Below are 23,084 nucleotides of genomic sequence, written 5' to 3'. Positions count from 1 at the left end.
TTTGAACACCAATACATATAAACAAAATGTTACCATTGTTTATAGGTATGTTAGGTTTTTTATGACAACGGACTTAAGTTTTTTTTTTTGACAGCATTTTACTTGTTCTTTGATCCAAGACATTTGATATGATCAACAAATTGATTTTAACTACCATCAATGCAAAGGTAAACTTTAAACCATACGTTTTGGTATATTATATATTAGAATTAATGTAATTCTGTTGCATTACATCTAAAAATTGTCTTTTACCACAAAAAAGAACAAAACAAATCCTCCTCATAAGCAACTGGAAAATGGTCAAAATCTACAAAAATGTTTACTAATGTTGATATTAATACCCAGTACCGAACCCTGAACTTTACCACAAATCGAAACATCCTGATATCGATTTACAAGATATGAATATACATGTTTACAGGACGACGAATAATATACCCAGATTCCGATGAAATTTTGAAATTAAGATGTCATAATTAAAAATGACATTAAATTGTCTGTGCTCAAAGATTGCCTTATAGTATTAGCCAATTCTAAGAAAAGATGTGGTATTTCTACCATACTACAATAAACTCATATTGCGCATCACTGAAAAATTTAAAATACGTTAACTGATTTTCTGCTGAACCTCGACCATTTTAGATATAACAGGTAAAATAAAAATCGCGCGTAGGTTTGAAATCTCTTAGATTCACCAACCTTTCTTATAACCCTAATTTTTTTCCACAAAATTTTTTCCCCCAATTTATTTTTTTGAAGACTTTTCTAGTAAAAAAATTCACGAAATAATTTATCTTCTTAAAAATATTTTGTTTCTATAATGGTATTCATTATAAAATTGAAAATTACACTCTGATTTGTTTACACTTGGTTATAGTTTGTTCAAAAAACAACTTTTGTATGTAAGTGTAATTTTCAGAGCGTAATTAGTGTTTTTAATAACTTAATAATAATATTTAAGAGCTTTTTAAAGAAATAGGTATCCATTGACAGGATTTGTTACTTAGTAAGAACTTCAAAGTACTCAGCAAAAACTTACATTGAAAAGTAATGAGTTAAAAAGCTAATATATCTACTATTCACTACTTACAAAATAGCTTTTTAACTCATTATTTTAACTCGGTGATGTCATTGGAGGCAAGTACTTACCACCCTCGCTTACAAATAGGCTGTTAAATAAGTTGTTTTGTTGTAGAGCTATTTACTGCTGTTCTACTCACTACACCACTGCTTAGATATTTTATTGTGTATCAAATAATGGTTTTCACTAAATTATTTTCTGTTTTTCTAAAAATAAACATGCAATAAAATGATTATGTTTTGTTTATTTTTTTTTTAGACTTTAGCTCATAAACAAGTACTTATGTGTCAGATTATATGCCAGCCATTACTTAACTACTTATATGTAATGCAGGTGGTATGTACACTATTCAATTGCAATTTTAATTTTTAGCTTCCAATGTTAAATTCGGGAACTTGATTTTATGGACATGACACACAATATTGAATAAATAAAAATACTCAATCATAGAGAAAATATACATAGAGCGGAAACTCTGAGCCAAAGACTTAACTCAGTTTTCAAAAAATTAAGTGGTGAGAATTTTGTTTTCTAGTTTCTGCTCTAGGTATATTTTCTCTATGTACTTAATGTGTATAGCAAATATTGTTTTAATTGTTTCATGTTTTATAATCATCATTACATACATTCGTTTATATAATTGAATTTCACACATAATTATTAAATCAATCAATATCTGTTTTGTTTCTTTGTTTTTTTTTTACAAATTTGCTAGTAAAGTTTAAAAGAAAAGTAAGTAATATAAAGTAAATAGTACAATAATAAACAAAAGAAAATAAACGAAAAATATAATAAAACTCATAAACATAAGGGGATTGATTATATAGACATAAACGAAAATCCATATACATAAATACATACATATATACGTGGTATTTAAACTTTAAATCAATACAAAAAGTAATAAATCATCTTCAATTGATTCAATTCATAAGTAAATTCCAAGCATCCTCCTCGGCTGTTTTATTGGCTACAGGTTTCACTTTAGCACTTTTCACATCTAAGCTATCGAAGCCTTCACTTAGTTTTTGGGTAGTAGAGGCCAGTTTCAAATTTTTATTTGTTGTTGCTGCAGCAGTTGTTGTTGAAGTTAATGGTGTTGAATTTTGATACGATGTTGTAGAGTCTTGGTAACTATCAAAACCAGACCAATCGTCATCATCGTTGTTTATTAAAGATGATGATGTTGCAGCATTGCGGTTACCAGCACCGCTGTTGGAATTGTTGCTAAACTGATTGTGGTACGACTTAGATGTGGCCATTTGTTTTTGAGGACTATCTTGCCATCCCCAATCGTTGTCATTGGCATTAGATTGGTTGCCCATGCCAGAAGTAATATTTCCAGTTACAGAATGTGAACGTTGGTATGAACTATCTTGATTGAAATCACCATAACCTCCACCACCTTGTTCTCCAGGTGATGTAAAGTTACTACCGGCCAAATTATTCCAACCACGTTTACCAATGTCAGTTACCTGTACAAATAGCAAAATATAATACATATTTACGCTGGTATAACTAGAAACTTTGATAAGTTGTAAATATTTGACTGATATTTACAAATATATAAATATTTAAGCATGATTATGTATGTGTATTTACATTAAAATGTATGTTTGCATATATTTACAAATACCCACCTTTGTTGCCACATCAGTGACTGAATGTTGTAAGGTTTCTATTAAACCACCTTCATTAATCTACGATTATAAAAATAAAAAATAAATAAAATAAAAATATAAAATAAAAATCACCAAAAAAACACAAAATCAATTTTAAAGTAAAATTAACACTAAAATAAGCAAGATTTAATAACTTTTTAACAAGGTTGGCTACCGTTACCCCTAAAATGAATAAATAAATAAAAAAAATGCACTTTCAGCTCAACCAGCTTTACCGACACAACTGGAATTACCGTTAGCGCTAAAATACCGCTACCGATTTATAAAAATAAAAATGTTTAATTTCCATAATGCGTTTTATGAAATCGATAAAATATTTAAATTTTTGTCAGCAAATTTAAAAATTTTGTTTGCAAATTCTGTTAATTTTTGTAAAATTTACCTTGCTCTTTATTTAATTTATTTATATATTGAATAATTACACAAGTTTACAAAAAATTTAATGAAACATATATTTTTGAGAAAGGATACAGTGCCTAGGGATTTACTTTGTAAATCAATTCACCTTACTTTAAGAAATTTAGCGTATAAATTGTTTTTTAAAAAAAATTATGAAAATATTTTCAATAAATATTTCTTATTTTAATGAACCTATTCAAATTTAAAAGTTTTATAGAAAGCGAGCTTCTAATAAAATACGAAAATTCCATAAAATACAAAAAAGAAAATAATTGAATTTCAAGGCCATAATTAATACAAAAACAAGTTTGTCTATCTACATATGTATATACAATCAACCAACTACCATTAAGATAAATACATACATAGTACGTACATACAATGTGGAACAATGTATAACGTTCATTTTTTAATTAAATATAGAACAAACCTTTGTTGAAGCTATATTAGCAGTATTGACTGCTTTTTCTTTAGCAATAACCGCAAATTTAGATGCTCCAGCTGAGAGTAAACTCCATCCCTAAAATTCAAACCACATTAACACTCCATTAGTTTTCATTTAGTAAATTAAGACTTACCGATGCTAGAGAAGACAAAGTCGTATCAAGAATTTCTTGAGATTGGGTTTTTGGCGGTGGATCGCGAGAATAGCCAAAGCCAGTGTATTTACCCCCTTGGCTAGGCGGCAAATGACTAAAAAAAATACATCAAAAGTCAATTAATTTGATATGATTACCATAATTATAACATACGCTGGTCTTGAGGCATTTTCCGATTGAATGCGTGTGAAGAACTCCTCTTTCTGATCTTTGAATTCTTGTGTATTAAATTGTTGGTATCCGCCATCATTATTATAACCAGCATTACCACCACCACCATTTTGATAGCCACCGCCAGAAGCCTGTTGATAGTTGCCACTGTTCCTGGAATGTGCCATTGATGAGTTGTTGTTAGATGCAGCAGAACCACCACTTGAACTTCCATATGATGCTGTTGTTATTGAGGCCGACGAACCTAGACGAGTTTTTGCTTCATTTATATCCCATGATTTACCCTGGGCCAAAGTTGCTATCTTATCGCGATATAAAGCAGCAGCTTTTGAGTTGTACTTTTGATTGATGGGGGCACGATCGTTCCAATCATCTTGGTCTTCAAGAAATTCTCGAGCATTACGATTACCGCCGACTTTCATTTTTTCCAATTCAATGTCTTTCCACTTGTCCATAGTTACGGAACGTACGAATGAGAGATGGACACCCAGTCCTCTATGTTTGCCCGAACATTCTAAGCATATCCATATGCCATATGTAACTGATACCCATTGCGGATTGTGGGTGCCACATTCAAAACATTTCTATAAAGTAGCACAAAATTAAATAGTTTTGATACTTCTTACTAAATTTGTTTTTGAAATTTATTGCCAAGAAATATGCACTCTTTTACAATGTCAGTTGTAACTTTTAAGAGAAAATTTCTTGATTTTTTTAATATGGTTGATATATGACTTTATGCTGATAATTATGGTTATTAAAATCTTAACATATTTTTATTTAATTCAACATACATACATATATTGGTAGGAATCCCCAGGATGTATGGATGTTCTCATAGATAATAAGTATACGTGTAATATAAATTTAATATAACAAACCATATGATAAATACAAAAAATATCAATTTCTAAATTTTGTATATGGACAAAATATATATTTTGTTGTTTTTCTGAATAATTCTGACTAAAACATATTAACCGTAATATTTCTGTAACAGACCATATGATAAATATTAAAAATATGAATTCCTGAAGCATTTATGATATATGAATGAATGACCTTCTTCTGTCTATGACATTTTAATTGATCGATAATCGCTAAAGTTAATATTCTGAAATTTTTAGAATTCTTTAAAATAATCCATACCGAGTTTTCATCTTTTGGCTTGAGCTCTTGTAGCACACGCCTTGTCCTTGGACTGGCCATTTCCGGTTTTTATAAGCAGCAAAGAAAATGTTCGTCGTCTTATGAAATTGCGTTAAAACTCCGAATGCTGATGCAGCTGGCTGGCTTCCAATTCAGCAAAATATTTTGTTACAACGTATTTGATGAAAACTACAAAGCTAACGACACCAAATATAGTAATACCTAAAACTTGAGCTTGATATCTCCTGGAAACAGTTTCACAATCACCACTTGATGATGTAGCAGAGGCAGCGGCAGCGACAACAGCAGAACTTGTAGTGTTAGCGACAGCAGATGATGCAGCAGCAGTTTTTCGTGATTTTGAAGTTGGCTTCATTAAAATTTTCTAAACAAAACACCTCTAATTAAGGTATTTTAAAATAATATCAAATAAAATATAAACGTGCTTAACTTGTAATAGTTAAAATTTCTAAAACATAATATTTGCACTTGGAAATATTGCAAAAATTTAAAATTCTCTACTTTTTCACAATACCACTCACTACACACACTGCTGAAAACAAAAAAAAAAACTTCACTTGTCAAAAGAGCACAAAAACTGTTGACGTGTGAAAGAGAATGTCGACACAAATACAACACTGTTATATATAGAAGATTTTTATTCACAATGGTCTGAATTTTAAGTGTAAAATTTCAGCTTAACCTTTTTTCGGCTTTTGAAAAGTCGATTTTAAATCCATAAAGGTGATTTTTATATTAAATTTCGTACCATATAAAACCATAATAAGTTGGACCTACAATGGGTCAAAATCGGAAAAAATATTTTTTAACCCAAATTTTTTTTTCTCCAAAAGTATTTTTTCGCTAATTATTAAAATATTGAAAAAAACAAAATTAAAAAAAACAATTAGAAAATTTTTTTTTCCAAAAAATGAAAAAAAAAACTTTGGAAAAATATGTTGTTTACCTAAAAATATTTAAAATTTTTATTTTGAAATATAATATGGTGAAGGGTACAGCCGAATATAGCTCACTTGTTTTTTAAAATTTTTTAAAATTTCTTTTTATTGTTTACATTCAATTTTTGAATGCATGTGTTTGTAAAAGTTTGATTATAATACGGAAAAAACAAATATTCTATTTTTAAAAAAAAAAATACTTTCAAATCTAACTATTAATTGCCTTTAAATAATCAGCTGTTCTGAGGTCACCTTTTATAAATTCAAATAAATCATAAATCTAGGCGAATTATTATAAGGTGGTGTCGTTTCTACAACATTTACTTTTACATTTGTACTTTATTTACTATGTACTATACTTTAAATTTAAATATATAAATTTTTGTTAATTGTAGTTTTTATATATAGCTAGTAGCTTTTATTAACCATATAAGGCCCTTAAGGGCTCGGTTATGTAAATGAAGAATTAATATAAAAACAAGTAAGAGTGCTATATTCGGCTATGCCGAATCTTATATACCCTTCACCTTTGTTGTGGATGCATTATTATTTTTTATAATTAGTATATAGGTATGTATGTACATTGCCCACTTTCAGCGTACAGCATCCTAAATTTATCAAGAACACAAAAAACAACAACAACGCCAAACAAAACAGAACACCAAAAGAAAAAACAAAATACGCAAGGCAATGAAACCAACACACATCCAAACATACGTTTAATTGTATAAAAAACAACAACAACGCCAAAAGAAACAAAACACAAAAGAAAAACAAAATACGCAAAGCATGCACATTCAAACATACGATTTGTTGTTTTTTTGTCAAAAAAACCAACACACATCCAAACAAAAGTTTAGTTGTATAACCTAGCGTTTACACATGCAAGTAACAGTTGCAAAAACTCAACACATTCATACTTTTGCACTAACACAATTGTGTAAATTTACACATGCATAGTGATTGTGTTAGTGCAAACGTATAAATGTGTTCAATTACTTGCACTGTTACTTGCATGTGTAAACGCCAGGTAAAAAACAACAACAACGCCAAAAGAAACAAAACACAAAAAAAAACAAAATACGCAAAGCTTGCACATCCAAACATACGTTTTGTTGTTTTTTTGTCAAAAAACCAACACACAACCAAACAAACGTTTAGTTGTATAAAAAACAACAACAACGCCAAAAGAAACAAAACACAAAAAAAAACACATCCAACCATACGTTTTGTTGGTTTTTTGTCAAAGCATGCAATACATTGTGTTTTTTGATGAAATTTTCAGAGGTTGTCTGGGATTATTGCTCATATCTCCGTTATTTATGGACGGATTTTGCTGATTTTAAATAGCAAAATTCTCGAAAGTATGTCTGACAGAATTGTTGAAGATTTGGATCCCGGAGATATCTGGGGCCTTCAGAAAATTGATTTCAACAGACAGACAGACAGACAGACAGACAGACAGACGGACGGACAGACAGACAGACAGACAGACAGACAGACAGACAGACAGACAGACAGACAGACAGACAGACAGACGGACATGGCTTAATCGACTCCGCTATCTATAAGGATCCAGAATATATATACTTTATAGGGTCGGAAATGAAAAATGTAGAAATTACAAACGGAATGACAAACTTATATATACCCTTCTCACGAAGCTGAAGGGTATAAAAAACACTTTCATTTTGCTTATGTTGTTAGAGCTGTCAAAGTCTACAACTAAAAAAAATAATCAGCTGAGTTGTCAACGCCACCTTATTATAGATTCTCCTTTTCATTAACGTTAAATTTACTTTTTTTAAAGTTCCTTAAAAATGACTGAACGTTTTGGTCTTATACTACTAACAGGTCCACCGGGTGTTGGAAAGACTACCTTAGTCCGTAAAGTTTGCGAAGATCTAATCAATAAATATAGTATCGTGTGTAACGGTTTCTATACGGAAGAAGTACGTAATACAAATACCAGAGAGCGCATAGGATTCGATGTAGTTACTTTCAATAAAAAGCGAGGTATACTAGCCAGGTAGAAACTATTCCGTTTGTAGCATTTTATAAGTATTTACGAATTTATTATATTCCAGATTAGATCGTACAGGGAAAGGACCTTTTGTTGGGAAATACTGTGTATATGTTACAGAGTTTGAAGAGCTTGCTTTGCCTTTACTACATCCAGGTAGTGGACACAATTTATTAGTTATTGATGAGGTGGGAAAAATGGAGTTAAAAAGTAAAGAGTTTGAAATGGCTGTAGAAAACAGTATAATGAAAAATATTTTATTCGCAACAGTTCCATATGAATTGCGACAGCCTTTGCCTGTGATAGACAGACTAAAAAATCACCCTAAGGCGCAAATAATTGTAGTTACTAAAGAGAATCGAAATTATTTAAAATCCGAAATTATCGCAAAAATTTTGAAATTAATAAAAGCTTAAAATGAATATTAGAATATAACGAAATTAAAAACTTCCAGCTGAAATGGAGCTTGATCATTTGAGTAAAAAAATACAAAAAACTATATTATGTTTATTTTAATCGTAACAATATAACTTGAGAAGTTTTCGAATCAGAAAAATTATTTAAATAATGTTCAAAATGAATACATTGGAAGTGCAGACACAGTAAACGATTTACTCTTCTAAGTCGTCTTGTGTTTAACAAGAATTTTATAAATATAGAAATCTTACCGCAAACCCGACATGATTCCACTACTCCAGGGAATCATATTGTTACAACAACAAACCCGATGTATATCGCGTTACTAAACTTCCCCTATGGAAATTTAAACACAAAAAGTTGGTAATTCATTGGTACAGACATTTTCTTTAAATATATCCCACCTAAAGACATTGAGGAAAACTCTCTCAATAAACACTCTTCAGTTGAAGATAATCCGGGTAAATAATAACTGAATATGACCTACAATTTAGAGCAATATTAAAATTCTGTTATATTAATTTGATTTTTTGTAGAATTTAAAGGATTTTTTCTTTATTTTTTATATCTTTTATGATTTATTTTTATAATATAATATATAGTCAAAAATACAAAAATCATGTTTTACATAGCTGTAGTTGTTGAACTTGTACTTTGATCCGGGTTAATGTTAGACGAGCTCGAGAATGTTTTTGAATCTCGTTGTGATCTTTTTCTGGATCTCTTAGGAGATTTTTCATAATCCATCTCATTATATGTTTGCTCGGTGGCCCGCCATACCATTTCTTGTCGCTGTACTAAATCAGGATAACGTTGTTCGAACTGTGTGTCGGGTGCCAACAGAAGTTCCCATTTTTTGTCAGAATTTAATTTGGCAACCGATTGTAGAACTTCCGAACCTTCTTCAGGCGGCAGTTGGGTGGCAAAAATTACCTGACGTCGATAAAGACTATTTGTACGGGAAAAACGAAACAACTGCAAGAAATACAAGGATATTTTTATTTTGTATTATTTAACTAAAATTGTATTAATACTTACCACATAATCACGAGCTCTTATCATAAGTTCGGATTTAACACCATTGGCGTTGGATAGTGTTTCATTTGGATATAGAATTTCTGATTGGGGCACCCAGTTACCATGTATTAAAATACCAACTTGTGGCAATGTTCTTAATACCCGTTCAGCGGTAATTTTTTGGTCTATACTTTCTTGTAAAATGCCCATTATATCGTCGAATGATAACATTTTTGCATCTTTGAGTATAACTTTAAGCTGTTCCATCAAGTTCATAGATTTCAATTTCGCTTTACTTATAACTCTAGCTGGCAAAACAGCATCTATGCCTTGATCTTGGCCCTCGGCTGGCAGTAGTTTTTCGACATATTTTGGTGTATCTAAACCCAAAGCATGACTTCCTTGCCTATTAGTAGCAAATAATTTTTGACGTTCCAGTTCAGCTGTTGGAGATGTTCGTGAATGCCAATAAGTTTCACACCAAGGTTCATCCACGCTTTTCTTTACAAACGTATCGTATCCCTGGCGCTCTTTGACCTTTTTACCACCTGTTCGTGCAAATTTGACAGTGACCTGTTGAAGCTCCTCATCGTCATCCTCTTCATTAAGAGCCTTTTGTTCGGCTTTGTTGCGTTTATCTTCTTTGTCAAAGTAAGAAAATGAAGGTCTCAACTGTAGGATTGAAGTCAAAGGAGACAGATGAATCTCCTTATCCGTATATATGCCCACTATATATTTGTTGACATCGTCCAGTGAGGTAGAACTAACAAATGCTTGTTTATCCATAACACCTCTTTTAAAAGTGGGTCTTTCACCCTTGGCCTGTGATTTTCCATCGGCAGCTAATGCCAGTTGTTCACCTTTGAATCGATCATAGAATTGGGACTCTGTGTCTAAAGCAAAATCAACTTTTACTTCATGATTGAGAGGTTTTACACAACAATTCACTACTGCCGCTCTTTCAAAATTCGAGACTTGTGTTTTCGTTGGATATTGAAACAGATACAAATTATCCTGAAGATTTTTAGATAGAAAAACCGGTATCTAGGAATTGAACACAATTGATTATTTTGTGATATTTTTAACTTTTTGATTAGGAGTCACCTCTTCCGCAATTTCATCTTCATCATTTTCGTATTCCATCGTATACACTAAATATTTGTAACAAATCTAAATAATTTCAATAAATACAAATTACAGATTCTTAATTTTTCAGGAACTGTCAATAACATGTGTTTAGGAATTATAAAATCACAATAGAACAAAATATTTCTAACATTCACAATAACATTTATTTTTTCGTTAACCAACACTGCAAAAATGAATACTCAATAGGATCGACTTTATGCTACAGTCGAAATCAAGTTTTTGGTCGGAAAAAAGTCAAACAATCATACATATCCCAAAAGTAGATTTATTATTTTGAATGTTTTTGTGAAAAAATAATTGAAAACGAAGAAATACCAATGTGTAATTTCATTGAGGTAAATGAAAATATTATGGAATGTAAAAAGTGGAAAAAATAAAAACATATATACGCAGTTATGAAAACTTATTAATTGAATATAATATATGTTGATGCTACAGGAATAATTTATTAATAAAGTTGGGTAAAAAGTTAGACGAAATATTCCAATGGGTGAAGAGAATAACTAACATGTGAACGCCGCATAAAAACTTGAAAACATAATTTAACGTGTGGTTGCAGGGTTACTAATTATTTTCAACTTATCAACACCAATAGTACATCCAAATGCAACCCTGATACATTTATGTTAAGCTCTCACCAATTAGGGTTCTATAGCTCAAACAAAAAGTCGACTTTTAACCTTTCGATTTTTTCCGTTTTTTAAAAAGTTTTAAAAAGACTTTTCGAACTTTCGACTTTTTTCGTTTTTTAAAAAGTCGACTTTTGGTAATTTATAAAAGTCGACTTTTCGAACTTTCGACTTTTTAGACTATTTTCGACTTTTTTCAACTTTTTACCATTTCTTGTAAAAAATACATAGTTTCTACTTTTATTGATGCTCCTTTTGTAATGTTTAGCAATAAAAATGAAATTTATCAAGGCGATAATAGTTAGAAGAATGTTGTGTAGAAAAAAGCTTTAATTTATAAACATTTATTTATTATTTATATTAGCATATACTACAAAAAATGCAAGTGTACCAAATTGCAATAATTTTAGTATAATGTTGCAATAAATTTTTTTTTTAACAATCTAAAAAGTCGACTTTTATCGACTGTTCGACTTTTATCGACTGTTCGACTTTTTTCGACTATTTTCGACTTTTATCGACTATTCGACTTTTTAAATAACATAATCGATTGTTCGACTTTTTTCCGACCAAAAAGTCGATTTCGACTTTTCGGCTTTTTTCAGCAAAAAGTCGATTGTTCGAACAATCGACTTATAGAACCCTATCAGCAATGTTGTTAAGTTTTTTTTTTTATCAAAATCCGCTGCAGAATGTGTATAGGTCCTTATAGTACATATATATTAACCATATATATTTACATTTTCACATTTAGAAATTCACAGTCTGCTTTTACACACAGCAACTTTACTTGAAGCAAGTCTCTTCGATTCCCTGTTAAACATGCTCGACTGTTTACACACAGCAAGTCTGTGTTCAATTTTGTATGTCAAAACCTAATAGACGACATAGTGAAAATCAAGGCGAATCTATAGATTAAGTAAAAGCAGACATAGGCTTTCCACACTAAAAAAAAATGTTTAAATACAAGCTGTTTCGAAGACCTTGACGAAGACCAGCACAACTCACATAAAACGCTATAAAACACTTTTCTCTCAAAATCGCTAGTTTTGGCAGCAAATGAACTGAATTGTCATCACTGGCTACCACTACGCGATGATGTTGCCACTGGTAGTGGCAACATCGCGTGAGCCGTCGCGGCTGACATGAGCAAAACTAATTTTTTTCGTAGCTAGATTTCGCGGGTCTTCCGCCAAACATTTCCATAAAGGTAGGGTCACACATGACAAATATTTGACGAAAAAGACGTAACCGCTAAATAAAATACATTCGAATTCTTTTATTTATTTCAAAAACTTATTTTACTTAGGATGATTCAAAACAAAAAATTTTGTTTTATTTGATGCTGTTTGATCTTACAAAACACTTGTAAGAGTAAACATGTCAAACAAATTTGTGCTAATAAAAAGTGATTACGCTTTTTTGAGCAAATATTTGCCGTGTGTGACCCTACCTTAAAAGGGGGTTCAGACGGCATGTATTGCTTGTGTTTTGTGCCATGTATTGGGACATTTTTCCACATGTAAACATATACATACAGTGTGATCCATATGAAACTTTGTGTATGTAAAATACATGTTTATTACTCGTGACATTTTGAAATACAACACTGTGTGAGTGCAAAATAAAAAAAAACAAAGCAAAAAAGAGTAAAGAAAAATCATAACAAAATAAGTTTCATTGCATTAAATATATTTATTGTGATTTAAAAATGTTTTAAATAAATATATTCAGCCCAATTATGAATAAAAATTCCGCGGGAGTTTTTTCCCTTTTCTCATTTTTCCTATTCAATTTCAATGAGAAAAAACTCCCGGGGAACAAACTCCCGCGGAATTTTTTATTCATAATTGGGCTGATTGTTAAAAACAACAAACATATAAACTAATAGAGGTTATGTCACATGCAATTACATATGTACGTTTGAACGTGGAAATTATGAATGGTATGTATAACGTGAATTTTGACATACACATGGAATTCCATATGTATCGAATACTTGTCCCAATACACAAGCAATACATGCCGTCTGACCCCCCTATAAGAAATACACGGTGTGTGTGTGTACTCATGTTGACGTGAGCCAGATGAGCCGGAGGCGTATAAAGTTGCCAATCTGGCAGCACATTTTATGAAAAATGAAAAATATTCGAGAGGAGACATAAATTTTTCTTTCGTCTTTTTGTGCAAAAATCGGATTGAAAAAGAAAGTGTATAAAAATTGTGTTTAAAAGATTTTTTTTACTTCGTTTATAAAAGTAAAAAACTTTTAACAAGACCACAATTTTATGACAAAAATTAATCGAGAAAAGTGCGACAAGAATTCAGAGAATAAAATTAAAATTTTATTTTAATTTCTGTGAGAAAAGCAAGGCCAAACAAAATAAATTTGCCAAATTGGCAAAAAAAAGATAGAAATTGTGTATTTGTAATTAAAAAAAGTATTAATAGAGTTAAATGCATAATACATTGTATGTTCGTATGTACGTAGTCTTTGGAAAGTGTGTATAAAAAGATTATTGGGAGTGTTTAATATTGAATTAAAATAAAAAAGAAAAGAAAAGGTAAAGAAATTTACAGAAAATTTTTCTATTATATGTACTAGAGAATTTGTATAATTGAATGTGATAAAATAATGACGAGTAAGGCGAGGATAATGATGATGAGGTGTTGGTATCATGTATCATTTTAAATTAAAAATTCTCCATTTATGATGACTCTGACGACGAGTTTGTTGTCAAGTATTGGGGAGTAAATAGGTTTTACGCTTTTTTAGCTAGGTAGCTTTATTATAAAATAATATGGTTAAATTAAATTTTGTTAGTTGGCTATTTCGCTGACTGGTCTATAACACAATTCCCCTGACATTGCTACATACATTGTACAATACATAACTACTACATTCTATATGTACATGTACATACATATACATATGTATACCTATTACATTTTTTTCTTTTTTAAATAGTCATCAGCTGGTTTAGTGGTTTTCTGTGCCACTTATACTGAATGCGCTTTTAACCGGCCAGTTTTTGTTGTGTTTGTTTGAAATTTCTATTAAAATTTGCCCATTTCCTCCTCTACACATTCTAGTTCATATTTATCTTTTTGTTGTTTTCAAGGTTTTGCGGAAGCGCGTGTGCAGCCTTCATGTGGAAAATCAATTATTTAAAGAGTTTTTTTTTTATTTGTTTGCAGTTTTGACTTCGTCACTGATTATGCTTATTCTTTCGCTAGTCAAAGTTGTGTGATGTCACTGTTTTATCTATTGTCCTAGTTACAGATTTTGCACATTGAAATTACCTTTAGCGTTTATTTTTTAAAGTACATAGTTGCTTGTGTGTGATTTGAAGCATGTATGACTGACTATTGTTAAATTTAAAGGGAACAGTTACACAGAACTGTTACTAGATTTATTTTGTTTCCTTTTGGTAAATTTTATAAGATAATTTAAGTTTTGAGATCTAAAAAATAACATTTCACTTATTTACCTATATAAATTAAACATTTATGACCGATAAAGTCAAATTTCGGGAGGACATTTGTATGGGGGCTATATGAAATAATGGATCGATTTCAGCCAGTTTAAATAGGCTCCTTCCTTGGGTTGAACAAATTATATGTACCCAATTTTATCGAAATATCTTCAAAATTGCGACCTGGACAGCCAGCCAGACGGACGGACGGACATAATTTAATTGACTCAGAAAGTGATCCTGAGTCGATCGGTATACTTTAAGGGTAGACTAATATTTGTTTGGCGTTACAAACATCTACACAAACGCATAATATCCTCCCCAGTATGGTGGTGTAGGGTATAAATTTTTGTTAATTGGAGTTTTTATATATAGCTAGTAGCTTTTATTAACCATATAAGTCCCTTAAGAGCTCGGTTATGTAAATGAAGAATTAATAAAAATAAAAAAATATACTATGAGTGGAATCGGTTACAGATCCATTTCAAAAGATATGTATCCATACTCTTAGGGAAAAGTGCCCTAGTTCAGAGATGTTATATTTAAATCTATTTAAGTATTTTTACACCCAAACCCTAGTTACTATTCATATTTTCTATATTTGTCTGAATTTTTGGTTCACAACGTTAATAAACTGTACCATATTATACTATATCATATAAAAGGTATTTTGAAGCACTATTCGATGATATCCGTAATGATGAGATCATTTTCTAAATACATGAAAAATTTACTATTGACTTTAAATTCATATAACTCCTAAACTAAGAGAGAGATCAGGCAAACATTTTAACGTACACATTATTGTAAATTTTTATTTTTTTATTATGATATGAATTATTTAATATAAAAATAAACCGTTTTATTTTCCATACAACTGTATTAAATGTTAATATTGTTAAATGAGCCTAGGTTTTTAGGGTTATGCGGTCCAAACAATTTTGTCTTACCATTGTTTTATTTTTATTTTTTTTTTTAAATTTATGCGTTATTTTGAACTTTGATTCTAATATCATACATGATTTTATTTCGTTTTGTTTGGGAGAATCTCGAAATACCGAAATTATTATCAGATTTTGAGTAAATCATTATTCATTTGCGCTTTTGTTTGTTTTTTCTGTTTGGATTTTTTTTGTCATTGAATTTGTGCTGTTTTAGCATTTCATTTATTTTCATATGATGACGACAACGACTCGTGGACAACGAGTTGAAATTATTTGCATGCCCTCCGAAAATAATTTAGTTTCATTCTATCGAATTTGCTTATAACAAACAGCAAAAGTTAAATAAATTCTTTTGAAATTTTAACAAAAATAAAAAAGGTTAAAAATAAGATATCTCCGTATTTATAAGTGCATAAATATGTATACATAATATACATATATTTATGTAGGTATATGGCTGTACATATTATTAATTTTTAATTAAACAAATCCTAAACAAAAAAATGTAAACAATTTTATACCTATATTTATTTATTTCTTTTTAGGCTTTGCATCTTTAAACACATATTTTACATTCAACATTTAATGTAAACAACTAGTTGCTTTTTATTAAAGAAAAGGGAGAAAAAAAAACTACAACAAATTGGAAATACCTAGTAAAGATACGAAAAAAGCGCGAAATAATAAATTAGTTAAATTCTCATTTGATTGCAAAATAAATATGTATTAAATAGAACGATAGTGCAAATAAAAAATGAGTCCATAAGTTTTCATTTGATGAATTTGAGAAAGAAATAGCAAGAGAAAGAAGAGAAAATATAGAAACCAGAGACAGAAACAGAAAGTGGGAGCGAATATAAAACAGAGAGTATTTAATAAATTAATTAAAAAGGCACAAAATATAGAAAGATTAATAACTAAAACAGACAGACACCAAAGAATTAAATAGAGTAAATTTAATAGTTTTACTTTAATTAACTTTTGACAAAAACACATTTATACCTTGAAGAGATTCATTTAACTAAGAATAATATCTAATAGAAGTAAATCAATAAAAATAATAATTTCTAGAATGGTCAATACGCAAGAGCACAGCAACAATAACAAGAGTGCAAATGTCAATGAAATTGAACAGTTGAAGGGTTCGACCACGAATACCGCGACAACAGCCGCTACAAGCGCAGCTAACAATAGTGTAGGTTCTCCGTCGTCCACCACATCATCAACATTAAACTCATCTTCACCGAATTCACCAACACAATTTCCATCACCTGCAACAACACCTGTAAAGCCTTTGTCGTCTTCAACAAATTTTGCTAAAAATGCTTCAGCACAAGCCGCTACAGCTGGTACACAAACCCATCACAAATTGATACCCATACAAAGTGTACTTCACACAGCTGATCATCAGCATTATAATCAGCAGCATCATCATACGCATCATAATTCGTCTTTAAATCATTCATCTGTAAATCTGCAGTTGCAGCAGAGTGGTGCAACAACATCTCATCTTAATGCTCATAACTCCTCTACATTACAACAGTTTCTTGGCGGCAGTGCCACCACCAGCAACACTACAACCACTACTCATGCCCAGTTGCCATCCGAGTTGCCACATGAGGATGAAGAACGTTTGGAAAATCTCTTCAATCAACTCGATCGGGACGGAAATGGTCGCATCGATGTACACGATCTCTCAGAAGCTTTACGAGAATTTGGTCTATCGAGCGTTTATGCCGAGGTGAGTAAACGTCAAACTATTTTTAAACGAGCGTAACAATATGCACGTTTTAGAAAATACAAAACGAAACAATCGAAAAACCTGCACCACACCTGTTAAATAAACATACAAATTATTTTGTTAAATAAAGTCTGCCTATCGTGTATGTATATATGATGTATTCAAGTGAAACAGATTTGTGTAATAGATTTACAAAAATGTCTACATTTTGTTGTTTTTTGTTTTCTTAAAATTTTACAGACAATATCAAACGTACAAAATGACTTAATCACAAGTACACGTCATTTTATATGTTTTTTGGTTCATTATGTATGGCATATAAATGCACAACTGTGTAAATTTGTCTTTAAATTAAAATTTGGATTCATTTCAACAAACGAATAAATAATAGCGGTTTTCTACAGATCTTGTTAATATTGTAAACTAGCTGACCCGGTGCGCTTCGCCACCCCAATTAGAAGAGTGAAATAGTACTATTAAGTCTCCCTTTGTGAATCTGATTGTAAATGTCTAATTTCATATTTCTGGGTCCATTATTATATAAAATGCAAAAGAAAGTTACCACTAAAGTAGCCTTTCCTATATTATCAACTAATTTTGTTTCTATAACAATTAATATTTAAAAATTATCCCAAAACCGAAAAAAACGAAACCGCGGTTTTGAAATTCTTCGGTTTTTTTGTCCGTTATTATAGTAAATTTAAAAAAGTACCTATGAGAACAAAGAAAAAGTACCAAGAAGTATGGCCTTGAATTTTCACTCACTTGGGACCATAGACGCCTAATTTCATATTTCTATGTCCATTATTGCAGAAAATTCAAAAAGTACCATTAGAATATATAAAAAGTACCAAAATGCCCCCACTTGTGGTTTCCCAATCACTCCCATATAAGCTTAATTTCATGGTTTTAGGTTAATTGGTGAAGAAATTACAAAAAGTCGAATAAAGAAAAAGTACCAAAAAGTCTATCTCTAGAATTCTCACTCACTTAGGACCATATATGCTAAATATCATGTTTCTAAGTTTATTGTTATAGAAAATTCAAAAAAGTACCATTAGAATAAAGAACAAGTACCAAAAAGTCTTCTCCTAGAATTCTCAATCACTTTAGAACATATCCATATCCATTATTACAGAAAATTCAAAAAAGTACCGCTACAATATATAAAAAGTACCAAAAATCAGGCACTTGTGGATTCCCACTCACTCCGGTCCATATTAACTTTATTTCATGTTTCTAGGTTCATTGGTGAAGAAATTACAAAAAGTACCATTCGAATAAAGAAAAAGTACAAAAAAGTCTCCCCTACAATTCTCACTGACTTAGGACCGAGTATGCTTAATTTCATGTTTCTAAGTTCATTGTTATACAAAATTAAAAAAAAGTACCATTATAATAAAGAAAAAGTACCATGAAGTATCCGCTTGAATTTTTACTCACATAGGACCATATACGCTTAATTACATATTTCTAGGTCCATTATTATAGAAAATTCAAAAAGTACCATTATAATATAGAAAAAGTACCAAAAAGCAGTCACTTGTAGATGTCCACCAACTCTGGCCCATGTAAGCTTTATTTCATGTTTCTAGGTTCATTGGTGAAGAAAATACAAAAAGTACCATTCGATTAAAGAAAAAGTACCAAAAAGTCTCCCCCTAGAATTCTCACTGACATAGGACCGTGTATGCTTAATTTCATGTGTCTAAGTCCATTGTTCTAGAAAATTAAAAAAGTACCAATATAATAAAAATAAGTACCATGAAGTATCCGCTTGAATTTTCACTCACATAGGACCATATACGCTTAATTTCATGTTTCTAGGTCCATTATTATAGAAAATTCAAAAAGTACCATTATAATATAGAAAAAGTACCAAAAAGCAGACTCTTGTGGATTCTCATCCACTCTGGCCCATGTAAGCTTAATTTCATGTTTCTAGGTTCATTGGTGAAGAAATTACAAAAAGTACCATTCGATTAAAGAAAAAGTACCAAAAAGCCTACCCCTAAAATTCACACTCACTTAGGACCATATATGCTTAATTTCATGTTTCTAAGTCCATTGTCATATAAAATTCAAAAAGTACCATTAGATGAATAAAAAAGTACCTATAGTTCAGTTCTCACATTTTGGTACCTAAATATTGTAACCTATTCCTAACACAAACTTCACTCAGATACATATCAGCTAACTTTAATGTTGATAACTGAAATAATTTAAAATATTAAAAAAAGTACCATTAGAAGAAAAGTACCAATTTCCCTTTTCTTCCTTGAAACAATCAAGTTCGAACTTTAAAAATATTCCATTTTGCCAAAATTGTTTATGCTACAGATATGTCTCAAAATATTAAAATCTGTGTTAATGTGCCCAAGAAAAAATATGTTTTAAAAAAAGTACCAAACTGTTTACCCGGATTTGGCCCAATATACACCTTGGCACTCGAGTTCCAAATAACACCCTGTTAGTTAATTCTTGTACGAATACAGGAACCAATGTTAAAAAATTATCAAAATTGGCTTAATAATTTCAATAAAATGTATTTTCCCGATTTTATCCCCTTTTTGGTACCTTTTTTATCCCCATTGCTTTGGTAAAATTTAATTCAAATAAATTTCTATATAGTGGTTGGAGCTCATAATAAAATATTCGTATGTCTATGTCAAATTATAGAAAAACATATTTTATGAAAAAGTACCAAAAATAAACACAATATTTATCCCTTAAGGATTCGAATTTCCAAAAAGTACCAAACTTATATTTTTTATTTTTTGTTAATTAAAGAATACGATTTAAAATTTGTTTCTATGTTTATTGGTTTAAAAGATACAAAGGGTGCAAAAAAAGTACCAAAATACAGTTTTTACCCGTTTTCTCCCCTAAAAGTTTCGAATTTCCAAAAAGTACACCTGTCAGCTTATTTTTTAAATGGAGTAACATGCTATTTTAAGTTTTTTTGTATCTTTATTAGTTTTGAAGATATAAGGTTACCGAATTTACCCGTTTTTACCCTTTTTCACCCCCTAAACGTTCGAATTTCCAAAAATCCCATCTTATCGGATCGTTTTGGGGAGGGAGGAACCCACAGTTAAAATTTCGTGATTCTAGCTTCAGCCGTTTGGGCTGTGCGATGATGAATCAGTCAATCAGTCAGTCATTCAGTCAGTCAGTCAGTCAGTAACGTTACTCTTTTATATATATAGATTTAATTAAACAATTTGTTTTCATTTGATATTAAATGTAATTTTTAAAAATTTATCGAAACCACACTAGCTTGAATTTTACATTTAAACTTAATTTAAGAGTCATTTGAAAAAATGTAATCTTTATCTTATATCTTATATATAAATAGGCCACCAATATTGATGAAACTTATATGGTTTAAGAGGTTATTTTCTCTAGATGTGCACAATATACATTTTTTTTAAAAAATTCTTTCCATAAAAGTGGTAAAAAGCGTTTTAAATTTGCTTGAACAACATGTTTATGCACATCTAAATACATACACATTCATTTGTACACACACGTGAAAAATATTTTTGCTTATATGTACTCAAAAGTAACTGTGTAACATCGTTATTAGTGGTCGAATTTTGACCACCAGGCGGTCCTAGTATGTATAATTCTTCTGTACGTGTGTTAGTAACTAAACTCCTCCTCCTTAACGGCTGGGCCGATTTCGATGAAATTTTTTGTGTGTGTTTGAATGGGCCCCTGGATGGTTTATATTCACAATTGACCTATATAGGAGTTCTATATGTGGAGTTCTATTATAGTGGGAGTTTTCAAACTTTGAGTGAGCTATGCCAGAACAACGTTCGCCGGCACAGTTAGTAGAAATATAAAAAAATAAAAATACAAAAATGTATAGAAATAGGCATGAGGTCTCCGGGCTGATATATCACGCGAGATTTGGGAATAAGAGTTAAAAGAGCAATCTTCCAAGTCTGCGGAAAAAGAAAATATAGTATTTAAAGTTTCGTATAACTTGCAATTGCATTTTATAGCTGATATAGTCTGATATTAATTACAAATCTTTATGAACATATAACTTTTTTGTTACAGAAATTTTTGGAACACTCTGATCAAACACAGAGTGGTGATGTGGGACTCGCTGAATTTGTTCACTATGTGCGGGAACATGAGAAAAACTTACGTTTGCAATTTTCTCACTTGGACAAAAATCGAGATGGTATGTATGATTATTTACTTTAATTTATTTTAATTTTCAAACATTTGTAAATCTAGTTAAAAATTAAAATATTTTTTGTTTTTTATTTTAGGAAAAGTCGATTTGGAAGAGCTGATATCGGCATTTAAGGATTTGGGTATTGAAGTAGACATGGAAGAAGCTAAGATTTTATTATCAAGGTTTATACCATACAAATTGAACATCCGAAATGTTATTATTCATAAATTTATTAAATTTTTAGAATGGATCAAGATGGCAGTTTAAATATTAGTTTCAATGAATGGCGTGATTTCCTGTTATTGGCACCTTCATCGGATATACACGATTTAATCAAGTTTTGGCGGCATTCTACTGTAAGTACAATTTTTATAACTTGTTGATTTATTATTGTTTTCTTTCATTGTTTTCTCTGTTATTAGTTTTTAAATCCTTTTTATAAACTTAGAGGTTATTTACTTGAACTTTTTTGTGAATACGTATACTTTTTTAAACATTCTTTTCGTACAAAAAAAAAAAAAAATAAATAAATTACATGCAGTATTTTGCTAAAAACTACTCATGATTAAGTCAGGAAAGTTTTTTAAAGGTATTCATTAAATAATTTAACCAAAAATAACTAATTTAATGTTAATTTATTATATCTATGTAATGTTATGTTGAATGACAGCTTTATTAATACAAATATTTCCATTTGAACACACATTAAATTTGTCTGTCACGTTGGTTGTTTTTTTTTTTGTAGTACTTTTCTGTACGTAGTGTATAGACTGTGCCTCATCTCATGGGTCCATATTTCATTCGTGAACTTTGTTTTGTTTTATTTTAATGCATTTTTATGGTTTATTAAGTTTATTGACATTCTGTTTATTTTTGGTCTGTGATGGTGTCTTATAGTCCCTAATACTAATAAACATTTGTTCATGTTTATGATTTGAACTTCTGAGTTCAGTCGGTTAATAATGTATATCATAAAGTTTAGTACGGCTTTCTATTAAACGCGATACAATAGTTAGTGTTCAAGAAATGGTAAATTATTCTTCATTAACGAATCATTTAATTTTTTTTTTTTAAATATGTAGTATATTTTTAGGATCCGTTTTTAAAAGACTAGCAATTCTTTAAAAAATAAATCGTTTATTCAAATATATAAAGATGTTTGTATCGACGTGGTTCAAAATCGGTAAAAATATTTTTTCTACCAAAAATTTATTTCAAACAACAAAAAAAAAATATTTTTTAGCAAAACTTTTTTTCACCAACATCATTTTAGTATTTGACCAAAAATTATTAATTTCTTAAAATGATGTTGACCAAAAAATTGTTGCATTGTAAGATTCGGCACAGACGTGTTTTTAAATAAAAAAAACGATTTTTCCCAAAAAAAGACAGAATCGTAATCGTAAACTAATAAAACAGAAGCAGCTACACATTATTAATTGCAAATAACAAT

At 30.3% G+C, this 23,084-nt stretch overlaps 4 protein-coding genes across 6 annotated transcripts in view; 2 read left to right on the top strand and 2 right to left on the bottom strand.

The window, feature by feature from the left end:
* Positions 1 to 1,653: 1,653 nt before the first annotated feature.
* On the bottom strand, positions 1,654 to 5,639 carry ArfGAP1 (ADP-ribosylation factor GTPase-activating protein 1). Of its 2 annotated transcripts, XM_065502886.1 has the most exons (6): positions 5,082 to 5,639; positions 3,915 to 4,516; positions 3,741 to 3,855; positions 3,593 to 3,682; positions 2,722 to 2,781; positions 1,654 to 2,556 (listed from the first exon to the last, which is right to left on the bottom strand). In XM_065502886.1, the coding sequence occupies exons 1-6, from the start codon at positions 5,139 to 5,141 to the stop codon at positions 2,005 to 2,007; spliced, it is 1,479 nt and encodes a 492-aa protein (XP_065358958.1). In that variant the 5' UTR covers positions 5,142 to 5,639; the 3' UTR covers positions 1,654 to 2,004. The 2 variants fall into 2 exon arrangements, with proteins under 2 accessions (XP_065358958.1, XP_065358959.1); XM_065502887.1 differs by lacking the exon at positions 2,722 to 2,781.
* A 2,195-nt stretch (positions 5,640 to 7,834) lies between these two features.
* LOC135954590 (cancer-related nucleoside-triphosphatase) lies at positions 7,835 to 8,562 on the top strand. The gene is made up of 2 exons (XM_065504782.1): positions 7,835 to 8,069; positions 8,128 to 8,562. Exons 1-2 carry the CDS (start codon positions 7,861 to 7,863, stop codon positions 8,477 to 8,479), a joined length of 561 nt encoding a protein of 186 aa, XP_065360854.1. The 5' UTR covers positions 7,835 to 7,860; the 3' UTR covers positions 8,480 to 8,562.
* Positions 8,563 to 9,001: 439 nt separating this feature from the next.
* Polr3E (RNA polymerase III subunit E) lies at positions 9,002 to 10,727 on the bottom strand. Its single transcript, XM_065505314.1, has 3 exons — positions 10,602 to 10,727; positions 9,519 to 10,541; positions 9,002 to 9,455 (listed from the first exon to the last, which is right to left on the bottom strand). Exons 1-3 carry the CDS (start codon positions 10,638 to 10,640, stop codon positions 9,105 to 9,107), a joined length of 1,413 nt encoding a protein of 470 aa, XP_065361386.1. The 5' UTR covers positions 10,641 to 10,727; the 3' UTR covers positions 9,002 to 9,104.
* Positions 10,728 to 16,330: 5,603 nt separating this feature from the next.
* Positions 16,331 to 23,084, top strand: part of SCaMC (Short Calcium-binding Mitochondrial Carrier) — a 33,400-nt gene continuing 26,646 nt past the window's right edge. The window contains exons 1-5 of one of the 2 annotated variants that reach the window (XM_065503341.1): positions 16,599 to 16,890; positions 17,239 to 17,436; positions 21,508 to 21,634; positions 21,726 to 21,813; positions 21,876 to 21,987. In XM_065503341.1, coding sequence (XP_065359413.1) covers positions 16,768 to 16,890; positions 17,239 to 17,436; positions 21,508 to 21,634; positions 21,726 to 21,813; positions 21,876 to 21,987 — 648 coding nt within the window. In that variant the 5' untranslated portion in view covers positions 16,599 to 16,767. Of the gene's footprint in view, positions 17,437 to 21,507; positions 21,635 to 21,725; positions 21,814 to 21,875; positions 21,988 to 23,084 lie in introns of both variants that reach the window. The other variant, XM_065503340.1, reaches the window with a different exon arrangement.

Source organism: Calliphora vicina, chromosome 3 (genome assembly GCF_958450345.1).
Source record: "Calliphora vicina chromosome 3, idCalVici1.1, whole genome shotgun sequence".
NCBI classification, from domain to species: Eukaryota; Metazoa; Arthropoda; class Insecta; order Diptera; family Calliphoridae; genus Calliphora; species Calliphora vicina.
The sequence above is the reverse complement of the archived record's forward strand: the minus strand, read 5'-3'. Positions and strand labels throughout refer to the sequence as shown.

Coding starts and splice junctions, on each gene's coding strand:
- ArfGAP1 (XM_065502886.1), bottom strand. CDS start 5,141: ATGGCCAGTCCAAGGACAAGGCGTGTGCTACAAGAGCTCAAGCCAAAA. Junction 3,683..3,740: donor CTTTGTCTTCTCTAGCATCG/GTAAGTCTTAAT, acceptor TTTGAATTTTAG/GGATGGAGTTTACTCTCAGC. Junction 2,557..2,721: donor TCACTGATGTGGCAACAAAG/GTGGGTATTTGT, acceptor CTATTTGTACAG/GTAACTGACATTGGTAAACG.
- LOC135954590 (XM_065504782.1), top strand. CDS start 7,861: ATGACTGAACGTTTTGGTCTTATACTACTAACAGGTCCACCGGGTGTT. Junction 8,070..8,127: donor AAGCGAGGTATACTAGCCAG/GTAGAAACTATT, acceptor ATTATATTCCAG/ATTAGATCGTACAGGGAAAG.
- Polr3E (XM_065505314.1), bottom strand. CDS start 10,640: ATGGAATACGAAAATGATGAAGATGAAATTGCGGAAGAG. Junction 10,542..10,601: donor AAGATGAAATTGCGGAAGAG/GTGACTCCTAAT, acceptor TTCAATTCCTAG/ATACCGGTTTTTCTATCTAA. Junction 9,456..9,518: donor TAAGAGCTCGTGATTATGTG/GTAAGTATTAAT, acceptor TATTTCTTGCAG/TTGTTTCGTTTTTCCCGTAC.